At 38.1% G+C, this 16,045-nt stretch overlaps 2 protein-coding genes across 2 annotated transcripts; both read left to right on the forward strand.

The window, feature by feature from the left end:
- The first annotated feature begins 3,570 nt into the window (after window positions 1-3,570).
- Window positions 3,571-5,112, forward strand: LOC108344556 (uncharacterized). Its single transcript, XM_017582989.1, has one exon. It carries the CDS (start codon window positions 3,571-3,573, stop codon window positions 5,110-5,112), a length of 1,542 nt encoding a protein of 513 aa, XP_017438478.1.
- A 3,318-nt stretch (window positions 5,113-8,430) lies between these two features.
- LOC128193677 (uncharacterized) lies at window positions 8,431-10,290 on the forward strand. Its single transcript, XM_052867748.1, has 2 exons — window positions 8,431-9,620; window positions 9,711-10,290. Exons 1-2 carry the CDS (start codon window positions 8,431-8,433, stop codon window positions 10,288-10,290), a joined length of 1,770 nt encoding a protein of 589 aa, XP_052723708.1.
- Window positions 10,291-16,045: the final 5,755 nt, after the last annotated feature.

Consider the following 16,045-nt stretch of genomic DNA (forward strand, 5'->3'; position numbering starts at 1 on the left):
CGCTGTGCGAATTAATGAAGTTATTGGTTTTAAAAGACCTGACAGAAAGGTAGAAACCATTTTCTGACACACGAAAATAGCCAGAGAAAGACTGGAGAATTCAGGAGACGATCAGGAGACCTGTCAAGACATCAAGACTTCACTTTATGCAAGGAATTGTTGTAAAGAGTACGTTTGAGATGTCTAGGATAGGCTAAATCTTTTGTTCATTGGAATTGGTTGTATGACGAAACATTGATGTAAAATTCCTGTGCAATATATGTTTTTGTTCATGTTCTTTTCTTGACTTGCTTTTGATTATACAGAAGTATTAATCTCTTTAAAAGTTCTTTTGTACTGGAAAGTATTTTTAGAACCAGAAACGTAAGAAAAGAAACTAAAAGTAAATTATGCTAGGAATAGCTTCTGTGCTTTTGGTCATTCTAACATCTGAACTTAATGCAAAATTATCTGATGAATTAATTAAGGAATTAATAATTCAATAGATAATTTTAGAACTTGTTTTTAAGGAATTGAAACAAGATACTCTCATGTGAATGCTTGAACAGAGAATATATGTTGTCCAGGATCTTACTGTAATGTTAGTCAAAGACCAATTCCAGTGATCTTTTATCGCATTTTTCAAATCTTATTTTTGTTTACGTTGTTAATTTCATGTTTAAATCCAAATTGAAATCACAAATATGATCAGTAATTGATCTTGATAAATAAGTTTAATTGATTAACGTAACTCAAATTCCCTTGGGAGAACGATACTCTTTTACTTATTCACTGTATTACTTGAAACAATTTGGTATACTTGCAAAAAAGTTATCAGGCCTCAACGCCGTGGCGAGAGTGCTAATGGTAAATTTCTTGCCTACTCCCCTTACTTGTCGCACGGTTTTATTGAACCGTTCCATGAAATCTTTGAGACTTTCTCCCTTCTCCTGCTTAATGTTTGTCAACTCTAGATACGTCAAATTTCGAGCTTTACTGGCAGAAAATACTGTTCAAACAAGTCCCTCAGGATTGCGAAATCGTTGATGGTTTGGGGTCTAAGCTAATGGAACCATGTTAATGCTTCTCCCTTTATTGATAAGGAAAAGACTCTACACCACACATTTTCGTTGGGGGAGTAGATGGTCATAGCGTCGACGAAAGACCTCAAGTGTTCCTCCGGATCGCCTGATCCATCATACTTCTCCAGGACTAGGAATGCTCTTTTCGGAATTTGTTCCTCCATAACTGTTGCTGTGAACGGATGAAGTGTCGTCGCTCGACCGGCCAGGACCGGACGGTTTGTGGTTCTACGCGAGCCGGCCTAGCTGTGATCCTCACCTTGGTGGCGGGCATGACCCTCACCTTGGTGACTACTGTGACCGACAGGATCTGTGTCTTCTTGCGAGTCTGGCTTCGTTTCCAGAATTTCCACGATAGGTGGTGTTGCAGCGCGTGCGGAAGATTGTTGATTAGCTTTCGCCCCTCTAGCCGCATCACGCTCGCCTCTAAGGGTTTCAATTTCCGCCTACATTGCCTCCATTCTTCTTCTCATCTCCTGCATAAACGTTGTCGGGTCTTGTTCCATCCTTATGGCTTCAATAGGGTGTCTTTAAAAATCCTTGGCCCCACGATGGCCGCCAAAATGTTTCTGCTGGAATGGGACGAGGAAAACTCCTGTTGGTTCTGCTTGGGAATGCTTCGCCTCCACCGATTGGTCCTCCGTCCTCCTGTCTTACCGCTTGGATCTTCCTTTCTCAATATCAAGATGGGGGTGACCTGCAAGAAACACTCTGACGCTCAAGTCAAAATTTATCTCCGCAAGTCTATAAAAATCAGAAAATTAGGGTCTTTATCTTCCTAATAAATTATTATTTATAGGGTTTCAAGGAATATAACTTCCTTCCGCTTGTCAGAAAAATAAATCAGTCAACTCCTGTGCCTAACAACTTAACAGGGCAACCTGATAAGCTTGATGTTTGTCTTGAGCAAGGTACAATCTCTCAATCACAGAAACAAAATGAAGAATTTTTGGAGAAAAATATACACAGTGGAACTACCAAAGCTTTCAATTCTATGGAGATGGACATTTTGACAAATGCCACAAAGTTGAAACAAAGAAGTTCTACTGATTCAAATGTTGTTCTCGTCCTGTTTGAAACAAAAGCATTTGATTCAGAATCAAACTTAAGCATCTCAAGCAGTATATTGAATCCTCTAAAATCACATGAAAACTGTATATTAGAATAGTGAACCGAGCAGATATCAACAAATACTCAAACGATCGCTATGCTTAACGATCGGTTTGGAAATTATCACAACCACTCACAAGTGAACGATCAAGTAAAACCAACTCAACTCGCGAACGATCGTCAACCACCTAGACCAAACGATCGCCATATCACCAGATATAATATTAACGACACGATCAGTTACATCATACGCTCGTCAATGTAACCTTTATCAGTGATTATCCACCAACTAAACATAACGACCAACAAGGGTCAAATACAGGACAATGCCAGGTCGAATCGGTCAAATTACAGTCAACAGACAATCTATTATGTTCATTCAAGCTGGATCAGTTAATCCAAATAAACCAAGGAAGAAGCAGTCAAAAATATCTAACCATGATAACACAAGTTACGGAACTAACTAACCAAGTAGCAAAGACGAGGATCACGATCAAGTGACTGGATAATCCAACTAACCGGATTTTTAGGTAAACGGTTTATCTTACTTTTAGGTTAAATACGAAAAACCAAAGGAAAACAGGTACGTTTTGGATTATTAGGAAGAAAGGGAAAACATTGATATTATTACTGAACTAGTAAGATTCCATCATTCTTTTTTTGCTGACTTGAGCAGGTACTCACCCCACTCTCCCCGAAAAGCCTTGTGCAAGAGGAAGATATAAGGATAACTGCATTGCGAGAAGATTAGGACGTCGTTCATCAGGTTTGCATCTCGATCCCAACAAATTATACTGAAACATTTTGGTGCCTATCGTGGGGCCGAGACTTGATATACCCAGAAAAGACCACAAGATCCATGGAAGAGAACAACATCCGAGACTTGATCAAGCAGCTGCAGGCACAGATAAAAGTGCAGGCAAAAACCATATGAGAACTGCAAGAAGTTCAACGCAAACAAACAGAGGAACTAGCGGCGCTGAGAGCGCAACGACCTCCGCCGAAGATATCGACCTCAAAAAGGCAGGACGATAATGAAGGAAGCCACCATGGAGGAATATCCGAACCTGGCAGAGGAAGGAAGGGACCCACTTCTAAGCGGCTTACCAACCTGCTTTCGTTTACGGAAGCCATCATGCAAGCTAATATGCCAAAGAAACCCCCTCCAACATTAGAAAGATATGATGGCTCAGCAGGCCTAGACAACCATCTCCGAAACTTTATTGACGCCATGGCATTCTACACAGACAATGATCCAGTCATTTGCCGAGCTTTCTCGTTATCCCTGAAAGACGAAGCACCGGAGTGGTATCACACCCTTCCTCCTAATTCAGTGGATTATTTTTCTACCGTATAAACTCTTTTTGGAAGACAATATGCTGCCAACAGACGATAGGAGATGACACCAGCTGAGCTCGTGAATACTAAACAAGAGAAAGACGAAACCCTGAGAGCATTTATGCAGAGATACAACGAAGCGGCCAGACGCGTAAAAGACGTGAATCACACATTCATAATAAACAATTTGCCTTCGTGTTTAAGGCCAGGGTATTTCGTTGAACAATTGTATGTCGATCCTCCAAAATCAATGGAAGAACTCCAAGAAACAATCGCGAAGTTCGTACGCATCAAGGACCTCAGAATTTCCAGAAAAAGGCAACAAGAAAATCCTAACAACGGTACCAGGAAAGAAACGAAGCGATCATCCAACGACTATAAAGGTGACAGGCCCCCTCGAAAAGAATCAGGGTGGATACCCAAGTATGATCGTTATACTGCTCTTAATGCACCTAGGGCAAAGGTACATGAAGAGGCTCTACACGCAGAACTCCTCACCGTGCGAAGAAAATCTTCTCCAAAGAATGCTGATGAAAGTAAAGCCTGCCGTCTTCACCTAAACCATGGTCATGACACCGAAGAGTGCAACATAGTAAAAGATGACATAGAAAGACTCATCCGTGCAAGGTACCTCCAAAAATACGTAAAGGAGGAAACTTCCAAAGCACCGATCCCTATGAGGAAGGAAATGTCGTGGAGAAGTCCCGAACGACCGTTCCGCAGAGACGACAGACAAAGACGACGTTCCAGGAGCCATTCTCGGAACCCAGAACGAGAGGGGTCAGTCCGAAGACGAATTGACACCATATCCGGAGGCTTCGTAGGAGGAGGAGCATCGACGTCTACCCGGAAAAGACATTTGAGAAATTTAAACACAATACACATGGTAGACCGACAACGTCAATCTATGCCCAACATTACGTTTACGGATGCTGATTTCCATGCTCTTGATCCTAATCATGATGATCCCATGGTCATCACTGCCGATATAGCCCGATACGAGGTCAGAAAAGTGCTCATCGATCAAGGCAATTCAGTCAATATCTTATACTGGAATACATTCCTGAAAATGGATATGTCTGAGGATCTGATAGCCCCTTTCAACGAGCAGATTGTAGGCTTCCCAGGAGAAAGAGTAGACACTCGGGGATACCTTGACCTAAGGACTCGACTTGGAACAGGCAGAGAAGCAAGAGAGCTAAGAGTTAGTTTCCTACTAGTAGAGGCAAATACTTCGTATAACGCCTTACTAGGACGACCTTGCTTGAACGCGTTTGGGGCCATCGTCTCCACCCCTCACCTAGCTATGAAATTCCCCACAAAGAGAGGCACTATTTGTACGGTAAGGGTCGATCAGCGAACAGCTCGGCAATGTTATGTTGCCGGTTTAAAGGTCACTCCTTTCATACCACCAAGAAAGGCTAGAGGGGCGGAAACAGCAGCGATCGACTTGGATCCCAGAACCAACATAGACGAACGTCTCCATCCACAGGGTGACATCAAAACATTCACGCTGGGAGTAGAGACATGTATACTTCTTCATCTAGATCCCCATGTAAAAAAGCATTATTTACATCTAGTTGATGTAAATGCCAATGTTTAGAAGATGCTAAAGCCAGAACCAATCTTATTGTTGCGAGTTTGACAACAGGTGAAAAAGTCTCAAAGTAATCTAAACCTTGTTGTTGTGTGTAGCCTTTAGCTACTAACCTTGCCTTGTATCGTTCAATACTCCCATTAGCATGCCTCTTTGTTTTGTATACCCATTTACATCCGATAGGTTGCTTTCCATAAGGTAGATCAGTCAAAACCCAAGTTTTGGTATTTTCTAAAGCTGCAATTTCTTGATCCATGGCATTTCTCCAACAATCATGTTTGATGGCTTAGTTATAGGTTTTAGGTTCACTAACTTAGGAAAGATTAAGGACATATGATTTATGAAGAGATGATAATGCATCATATGAGAGATATGAAGAGATAGGATATAAGGTACCTGTGGATGACTGAGTGGCGGAAGAAGTAGATAACATGTTGCAATGATAGTCCTGCAGATAAGATGGTTTATGTTTTGGCCTGGTTGATTTCCTTTGTGGAGTAGCAGTGGCAGGTTCAACAGGAACAGGTTGAGAAGGAGGAGATGTAGGTGGTAAAGAGGGTTGATCAGTAACTTCTGAGAAAAGAGGTGATGGAGAGGAAATGATTTTGGTGACAGAATCCAAGGAATTTTGTGTATCAATAGGGGAGTGCTTGTCACTAGTAAGAAAAGGAAATATGTTTTCATAAAATACTACATTCCTTGATAAATAAATTTCCCTTGAGTTGAAATCTAACAAAAGGTAGCCTTTCACTCCGGTTTTAAAACCAAGTAAAACACATTTTCTTGCACGAGGTTGAAATTTTGTTTTATGAGCTTGAAGAGTTGAAGCATAGCAAAGTGAGCCAAAAACTCGTAAGTAATTAATGTCAGGTTTAACATTGTGTAACAACTAAGATGGAGAAAAATATGCCAAAACTTTGGAAGGTAAAAGATTAATGAGTTGCACAGCATAACGAACAGCAAAAGACCAGAAAATTATGGGCAAATGGGATTGAAACATTAAAGATCTAGAACCATTGAGAATGTGTTGATGTTTTCTCTCAACAACTCCATTTTGTTGAGGTGTTTCAACACAAGATAATTGATGTTGTATCCCTTTTTGTCTATTAAAATCTGTCATTGCAAACTCATTACCATTATCTGATCTAATGGCTTTTACATCAATGTCAAATTGTGTTTTGATATAAGAAACAAAGTCAATAAGTTGTGATCTTGTATCTGACCTACTTGCCATCAATTTAATCCATGTGAATTTAGACCTATTATCCACTATAGTTAAAAAATATTTAAAACCATCAACAGAAGAAGTATAATATGGCCCCCAAATATCAACATGAATTAAATCAAAAGGAGCTTTTGAAACAGTAGTACTTAATTGAAAAGGCAATTTTCTTTGCTTAGAATAGTGACAAGTATCACAATGAGTGTATTTTGTATCAGGTAAAGTGTCATACACGGTGCGTAATTTGATATAACAAGAAGAAGAAGGATGCCCTAGCCTAGAGTTCCAAATATCTATAGAGTTAGGTCTTATTGTAGAACAAGCAATAGAATTCTCAAGAGTAATAGCAGGTGGTGAACCAAGGGGTGCGGATGCAGGAACTATCATGACATACAAGCCATCTCTTTCTTCAGCTTTCCCAATCATCTGCAGGGTTGACTTGTCCTGTATTTTACATGAAAATTCAGAAATGGTAATTTTACAAGAGAGAGATTTAGTTAACTTTGTGACCGAAATAAGATTGACTGAAAAATTAGGAACAAACAAGACATTATGTAAAGTAAGGTGTGGGCCAAGAGAAATTGTGCCAGAAAAATGTGCAAACGAAGAGTTCTTATTGGGTAGAGAAACTGTAATTGGTGAGATTTTATGATAAGAAATAAATTGAGACAAAGAACTGGATATATGATCAGTAGCACCTGTGTCTAGAATCCATTGGGAATAGATATTACCTTGATCTTGAGAAGAAGTGGAAATATTATGAGAACTCACTAGACCAATAGAATGCGTGACTGTGAGGAAGAAGTGCCAATAGACCATGAATTTGCTCTTGAGAAAATCCCAAAGTTGAGGAATGTGATTGCGCCTGAGAATTATTAGAAGAAAGAACAATTGCAGAAGCCATTCAATTTTACAACCTCAAATTGGACAAAAATGTCAGAACCTGAATCTCCGAAACTCCTTCAGATTCCTCAAAAAAATATAGGGCAGAGGGAGTAGCCATAGAAGGAAAAGAAATTGTAGGAAAGCCAAGAACGAAAGACAGAAGATGAAGATTTTGGTAGTAACAGAATTGGTTGCGGAAGAACGTGATTAAGAATTATATTTCTTCTGATACCATGTTATGAAAAAGAAAGGATGAAAATTGTGAATCTTATTCCATAATCAGGAGAAAGTACAATTGATATATATAGCTGTTTAAAATAATACAAAAACGGAATATAAATATAAAAACAGAATATAAATATATGAACATAAATGTACATATATGAACGGAAAATAAATTAAATCCAATAATTACTCACAAGATTGTTTATCACCCGTGAAAGAAGGAAGAGTTATATTTTAGGCATAATACCCAATTTTGTCCCCACTTTGGTTCGGAAATCTCAAGTTAGTCCCTTTCTAGAAATGTGAGTGGAATGGATCCTTACTTGTAATTATTTGAGTCTAATGAGTCCCTTCCGTTAAATAGAAGGAAACGGAGTTAGTGGGCTGATGATGTGGCAGTTGTCTTTGGTGAGGTGTCAAGACGCAAGCTTACGTGGTGTTAGGGTTCCCCATTTTCAAATTGGGTTTTATTACAAATTGGGGATAAAAGGATTTGGGGGTCATTCGTTCGAGATTAGGGCACGTCCGTGTGCGAGAAAGAAGACAGAGGCACGCTGTTATTTGTGGAACTCGTACGAAGTTTTAGACAGAGCATTTGTGAGTGGACGACCATTGGTGGGGTAAATAACGAAAAACGAAAAGCGACTTTCGAAGGTGCGTTTATGGTAGGTTTTGTTCTGTGTTTCGTTGCTTTCAGTGTGGTCCCCCCAGAAGTTTTGATTTTTTTTATGGTTTGTCTGTGTTGTGTGCCCCATTTACAGTGCATTTGCTTTGTTTTTGTTGCGACGTTGTCGTTGTGGTCCCCCTTCATAGTGTGTGGTACTGTGTTGTGGCATTTGCTTTATTTAATGTCATAAATGTGGTTTTGTTTTGTTTGAGTTGTTTATGGTCTGTACAGTAGTATGTTTATGCTTTGTTTTTTGCTTAGATATCATTTGGGTTAAGGGTTAAGCATAGATTAACTAACTCTGACCAATTTTATATTAGATAATATGGCCAACTCACACATTGAAGTCGTGTTTCACCATGGGGGGAAATTTGAGAATAATGGGACATTTGGATATCACTATGGTCAAACCACAATTATAAAAATAGACCCTGATCGATGGAGTTATTTTGAAATATTAAGCATTCTAAAGGAGATGGGTTATAGGAATGTAAAGGACTTATGGTATTCATTGGGTCGTGGTCCTGTATTAGAAGATTGTTTGGAACCTTTATTAGATGACAAGGGTGCTTGTCATCTGATCAATATTGCTATGTTGAATGGTGAAGCTCACCTTTATGTTATACATAGGGTGTGTGAACCTGAGTATCTTCTGCAGTTGGAATACTGTTCTGAAGGAGAAGTTGAGAGAGAGAGTGCTGATTTGCAAGTTGATAGACCTAGTGTTGAAGGACAAGTTGAGAGAGAGAGTGCTGAAAAGGAAGTTCAGATAGAGATTGGTGTAGCAGATGTTGAGGCAGTGGGTGAACCTGAATCAGAAGTTGATCCAGAAATGGTAGAAGTTGAGGTTGATGTACTGGGTGATATAGAGGGTATGGTAGAGGATGTAGAGGATGTTGGTGTGGAGGATGCAGTAGAGGATGTTGGTGTGGAGGCAGAGGTTGAGGTAGAGGATGTAGAGGATGTTGGTGTGGAGGATGCAGTAGAGGATGTTGGTGTGGAGGCAGAGGTTGAGGTAGAGGGTGAGGGAAATGGGGTGAATGTAGACGTCCAGTCTGATGTGGAGGGGCAGGCAGAAGTAGAGGGTGAGGTAGAGGGTAATGGAGTACAAACTGATGAGTATGATGTTAGCAGTTGGAATGGGTCCGAAGAGGATGTATTTGAAGGTACTAATGAAGTTGAATTTGGTGGACCTAGGGGTTTATCTGACAGTGATTGGGAATCCGACAGTTTGAAGAGTGTTGTGGAAAGTGATAACACAGATGATGACAGGGATGACTATGGGGATTTTGGTGTTTGTGACACCTTAGTGAATATGTCTGAAGCATTTAATAGTGTAATTTTACATGCAAGAGGTAAGCCCATCATCACAATGATGGAAGACATTCGTCTGTACCTCATGAAGAGATGGGCAACAAATAGAAACAAAATAAGTACATATGAAGGTAGTATTTGTCCAAAGATTAAGAAAAGATTTGACAAGGAACTGCTGTTGACTAAATACTGGTTACCTAGGTATGTTGACATGACCACATTACCATTTCACTTCTTTATGTATGCAATTTTTTTACTACAAACACTGATTTGTCTTTTAAAAATTTGCAGTTGGTCTGGAGAGAAAATTTTTGAGGTCAGACACATTTCAATGATGAGTGACAAGTATGTGGTTGACATAGATAAACTGGAATGCAGTTGCAGAAAGTGGAGTTTAACAGCTATCCCATGTTGTCATGCACTAGCTGCCATGACATTTATCAACATCAATGGAGAAGACTACGTGCCACATTGGTTTACAAAGTCAACCTACCAAGAAACATACATTCCAATCATCTACCCTGTCAATGGTCCTCAGCTATGGGAACAAACTTCTCAGCCTGATGTTTTGCCTCCAACTAAAAGAGTGTTGCCTGGTAGACCAAAGAAGAAGAGAAGGCTAGAGGCTTGGGAGCTAAAGAAGGATGACACACAACTGAAGCAAAATGGAACTCGTAAGAGATGTTCCATATGTAGACAGGTTGGTCATAAAAGAAATAGTTGTCCGCAAGCTCCTCCAGCACCCCAAACTCAATATCAATCAAGTGAGCAACCTGCAACCCAACCTGAACAAAGTCAGCCAACTACTGGACCAAGTCAACTTACTCAATGCGTTTTGGAACATACTCAGCCATCTACAACACAAGTTTAAAACTGATTTAGGACTGACAGTATGTTTAGCTTAAGTGATGGCTATTTTGTAATGATAAACATATATTTTGTAATCACAGACATGTTTTTTGTAATCACATACATCTGCTTGGTAAACTGTCAGACGTGGATTTGAATTCCACTTTGTAATTTCATTATGATGTAATTATGAATGTGAACGCTCGCCCACCACTTTGTAATTCCACTTTGTTTAATATCTACCAATGTTCGTACCAAATCTACCAAATTGGGCGCTCGCCCACCACAAGAGGACGCTCGTCCAGCACGAGAGGACGCTCGTCCAGAGAAGACTCTCAGCTGACGGTCGCCCACTCGCTCAGAACGCTTGCCAGGATAAGTGGACGCTCGTCCAAGAGTAGAAGCACGAGCGGACGCTCGTCCCAGCCACGTAGAAATGGACGCTCGTCCAAGAGTAGAAGCACGAGCGGACGCTCGTCCCAGCGACGTAGAAATGGACGCTCGTCCAAGAGTACAAGCACGAGCGGACGCTCGTCCCAGCCACGTAGAAATGGACGCCCGTCCAGCCAGGTAGAAGAGAACGCTCGTCCTGTCATAGGACGCTCGTCCTTCAGAAGCGGACGCTCAGAAGTGGATCCAGCAAGGAGAAGAGGACGCTCGTCCGGAATTGGAACTGCAAAATTGGAACTGTCATTATCCATCAACCACTTTCAATCTTTTTCTTTTTGGAACTGCAAAATTGTATACAGATTTTTCTTTTTGGATTACAGAAGCCACTTCCTCATTTTATTGCCAGTTACACACCACTTCCTCATTTTATGTTGTACATATCAAACTAAATGTAATTTCAAACCATAATTTCAGAAGCTTGAATTCAAATTTGACCTTCATTTGATAACATCATATTACAATTTGTCCAAAGTGCTCTTCACATAAACTATCTAACAGAACACATCATGGACTTTTAAACAAAAAACATACAACAATGATATTAATCAATCCCAGAAAACATATCATTGTTATTAACATCTTCTCCCTTTTTTGACATTCCCTAACACATTTCTCCAGACTATTAATCTTCCTCCTTTGCCTTGCAATAGTACTAACAGTATCATCTACGCAATCTTCACTAAGCCATTTAAAGAAATTGCATCCTTGAAGTTCTTCATTTCTTGTCCGCTTGTAGTTAGGGCAGCCCCAGAATTGTTTCCCCTCGTTCTTAATTGTTTTTGCCACTCTCAACACAGCAGCCTCCCCACAGTGGCATATTTGGCTTCCAACCAATCCTCTGGATGAACCACCACGACAGCTCCCCCATGAGCAAGACGAACAACCGTGATTCGAAGACATTGCCAACCCCAAACAGCGAACCCAAAAGAGCAAACCCCAAACAGAGACAACCACTGACAACGAAGAAGAACTCGCCAACCGCGAACCACCACTGCTCCGTCTTCCCGCGATCACTGCCTGCCTCTGTCTTCTTTCTCGCACACGGACATGCCCTAATCTCGAACAAATGCACTGACAATGGGGCACACAACACAGACAAACCACAAAATAAATCAAAACTTCTGGGGGGACCACACTGAAAGCAACGAAACACAGAACAAAACCTACCATAAACGCACCTTCGAAAGTCGCTTTTTGGTTTTCGTTATTTACCCCACCACTGCTCCGTCTTCCCGCGATCACTGCATCCTCTGTCTTCTTTCTCGCACACGGACGTGCCCTAATCTCGAACAAATCACCCCCAAATCTTTTTATCCCCAATTTTTAATAAAACCCAATTTGAAAATGGGGAACCCTAACACCACGTAAGCTTGCGTCTTGACACCTCACCAAAGACAACTGCCACATCATCAGCCCACTAACTCCGTTTCCTTCTATTTAACGGAAGGGACTCATTACACTCAAATAATTACAAGTAAGGATCCATTCCACTCACATTTCTAGAAAGGGACTAACTTGAGATTTCCGAACCAAAGTGGGGACAAAATTGGGTATTATGCCTATATTTTATAATGTGGGTGACGAAAATGGTGATGTTGATGATGCAAAGAAAGAGTCATATTTTATCTTTAAAGGAAGTTTGTGTGAATGAACTAAAAGATAAATTGAAAGAAGAAACACGGCTTGATGATATTCTTGTGTGTTGTCGCAATCCATTCACTGCAAAACTTTATCCACTCCGTTTACAATTACCTCCTCATGCCAGTGACATGCATGTAGTTGTCGTTCCTTCTTCATTCAATGGTCAGTTTTTCCTTTACCTATTTTATTATTCAACATTTCTAAGACACTATCATATCTTTTTTATTTTTCTAATAATATCCTTGTTTGTCGAAAACCATTCAACAGAACAATGATGCAAGGGGGTGATAGTTATTTTAGCAGTTGAATGCTCGAATAGTTGTGTATATACAACATATATTTGTTGAGTTGAGTATGCAAATGTGGATGAGTACAGTAATCCTTCAAACACAATGAGGCAATAACCAACCATGAAGAACTGAAGTTTCAAAATTATCAAAATTGTTGGTGGACTAGGTTGTTTGGAATGTAATGCAAATTGACAAGTGATAGTCTTTTTTTCTTTTCAATTCTTAATTAGGAACTCCATGGCCTCTTGGATAATTATTCACTTCAAGTTGTAATGTTTATAGTGATATAGATTCTCATATTTTATATACATTCTTGTTAAGCAAAATCGTGTCTAGCCTAAAAAGACATATTTATCTTTGCGAGATCACATTGAAAAACTAATTCAGAATATTTGTGAAATCCTTTTTCACTGTATCGTTGTTGCATGAGTAAATTAGTTTTTTAATGCTTTATTTCTTTGTTTAATGACATCACCAAGACCCATTGCATCTAAATGTATATGGCATCTAATATCCAAGATGAGTATCTCTTCATCGTAATTTCATGGGCCACAAATTCAAATTTTGCAATGTTTAACATGTTTAGAACTGACACATAAAATATTAATAAGAATAATATTTCATGTATGAAACTATAAAATTAGGTTAAATCATCCGTGATGTTTCTATTTTTTTTTTCTTGTCTCAAATGGGTCTATCATTTATCTCTTCTCTCAATTGAGTTTCTACTTATGAAAAATTAATGAAATTGGACCCCTATCGTTAAATTGGCTAAACGGTGTTAAAAATTACATCGATGTGGCACATTGACGTGATTTTTAGAAACGTTATGGTGGATTGACATGGATTTTTGAAAAAAAATTAGGGAAAATTTCCTTGAAGCCCTAATTTATTGCTCATCCTTATTCTTTCATCTTCATTTGTACATAAGCTCTGTAGAATTTGGCTCTGTAAAATTTGGCTTTTTCAGGACAATAAGAAATTATGGTTAAAAACAATAGTGGAAAATCTCATTATTTATCAAAATCAGGTGAGCCAACAAAAATGTCCAACATGACTCCAACATAGAGGTAACACATTTTGAATGTTTCTAAAAATAAGGATAGCCTTCATGCTTAAAATGACATTCCTTGGATTATTGACACAGGAGTTTGCACCATGTCACAAAAATTAATCTTTTTCGATAAATGTGAAAAAGATTACAAAAATATCAGTAGGATTGTCAAATGAAAAAGATGTCACCACTGCAAAAGAAAACATTATGATTTTGGGTTGTGGTTTACAACTTGATCATTTTCTTTTTGTCCCTTGATTAACTTGAATTTAATTTATGTATCACAATGAATTGATGCCTCCAATTTTATTATTCAATTTAATCATGCATTATATGTAGTAATAAGACTTATTTTTATTGGGTACTCCATAGGTGTGAGAATAATTCAAGTGTAAATCAAAGTTCCACGTTAAGTAAAAATGACAAAGTTAAAACATCATATAACATGAAAGATCGATAAACCCATTGTCTTAAGATTTTGAGTTAAAAGTGGTATCAAATTCCTTATATATATAAATATATATAATATCTCCCAAAGAATACCCTCATATATAACATAACAAAGTTGATGGTTTTGGGTGATTGACTTATATTGCTATAACAACAATAATATCATAATCACAACAAAAAGGTTATAAGTATGACCACTTAGATCGCTATAACCATAACCACAAGGGTATAACCAAAGGTCATCATATACTTGAGGGAAAAATATCATATGAAAGGGACTCACCCATGAGGAGAGATGTTGGTAATAATCCTAGTGTGAGTCAAAGTCTCACATTGGGTAAAAATGATAAAGTTAAAACGTTTGTCAAATGCCTTATATATTACTGAACATATAAATCATTTTTAACTAAGTAAGCCTATTGTAAGTAGTTTATTTGAAGTTCATTGTTATTTGTGGGTACCTTATCCCACTCATTATTCATGTAGGGTGCAATGTCATTTAATTATTGTCAATGGTTATTCAGGTAGTTTGAGTTATTTCTTATACAATAAAACTAAAGTTAAATCTATATTTATGTACTTTGTTACCTTAGTTGATAGATAATTTCATATGAAAATAAAAAAAGGTACGAAGTGACAACAACACCAAATTTAATTGTTTGTGTGATTTTTCTTTAAACAATGAGATTGTGTTTAAGACATCTTGTGTGTGGGTACTCCACAATAAAATGGGAGTGTGGAAAGAAAACAACTTATTATGAATGTGGCACAAACACTCACATTTTAGGATTATTTACTAATGCAATTTTGGATGAAAATGTGTTAGTTGTATGTTATTTAAATAATATCACATCTTTCAATGTGATTAATTATGTGAAACCTTTGAAAAATTATTTGGTAAATCATATAAATTTCATAAAATGAAAGTTTTGGTTGTTTATGTTAGGTGCATCATTGTGATAGGAATAAATTTTGTATGAAAAAAGGGAATGAAAATTGTATGATACGAAATTTCATAAATATTGTCATTAGATATGTGAAATATTACAAACATGAATTTTCATTTACTGAGTCACAAGACAACAATATTTATACTCTTAACATTAATTATGATATTGAATATGTTTATGATAATATTGGATAAGAGAGTTATGATGCAAAGGATGCCTCCATGGCCTTGCACGGAGAAGAGTAGCCTAACTTCACGGGGTTGTATGGAGACTGTAATGAAGCTATTGTGGTTGTTGATGAATGAGTAAGTATAGGTAGTGTGTATAATGAGGTAGTGTCCCAACACATATATAGGACTGATGTTATAGTGGCACAATAATAAAATATGGAGATAAAAATGGGAAGGAAGATGTGAAACAAAATTCGATTAACAATGTAAAAGGATTGTGTCAATGACCGATGAAATACGAGCCTTGGAAAAAAAATGAAACATATATTCTGTAAAAACTATCACCCAAAAAGAAAGTTTTTGGAAGTAAATGGTATACAAAATAAGATATCACTCATAATGGAGTATATAACATTTGAAAGCGAGACTTGCTATTTTCGAACATCATCAAAGAGAGAGAATAAATTATGATGAAACATTTGCTCTATAAGAAAAAACAGTGATCGTCTATACCTTCTTAGTAGTGGTGACAATTAAAAAAATGACAAGTTCATCAAATGGATGTACATGAAATTTCCTTTAGGTTTTAAAACAGACTCAAATTTAGTTTACAGGTTGAAAAAGTAGTTGTATGGCTTAATTGAAAAAGTAGTTGTATGGCTTAAAACAAGCTCTGCGTTGTTGGTTTGCTAAGTTGGAATAACTGTGTCCAATTCTATTTAAATTACTCACTGACGTTTATCTTTGTCAATGAAAATACGCGTTGGAATCA

This window comes from Vigna angularis, chromosome 8 (genome assembly GCF_016808095.1).
Source record: "Vigna angularis cultivar LongXiaoDou No.4 chromosome 8, ASM1680809v1, whole genome shotgun sequence".
NCBI lineage: Eukaryota > Viridiplantae > Streptophyta > Magnoliopsida > Fabales > Fabaceae > Vigna > Vigna angularis.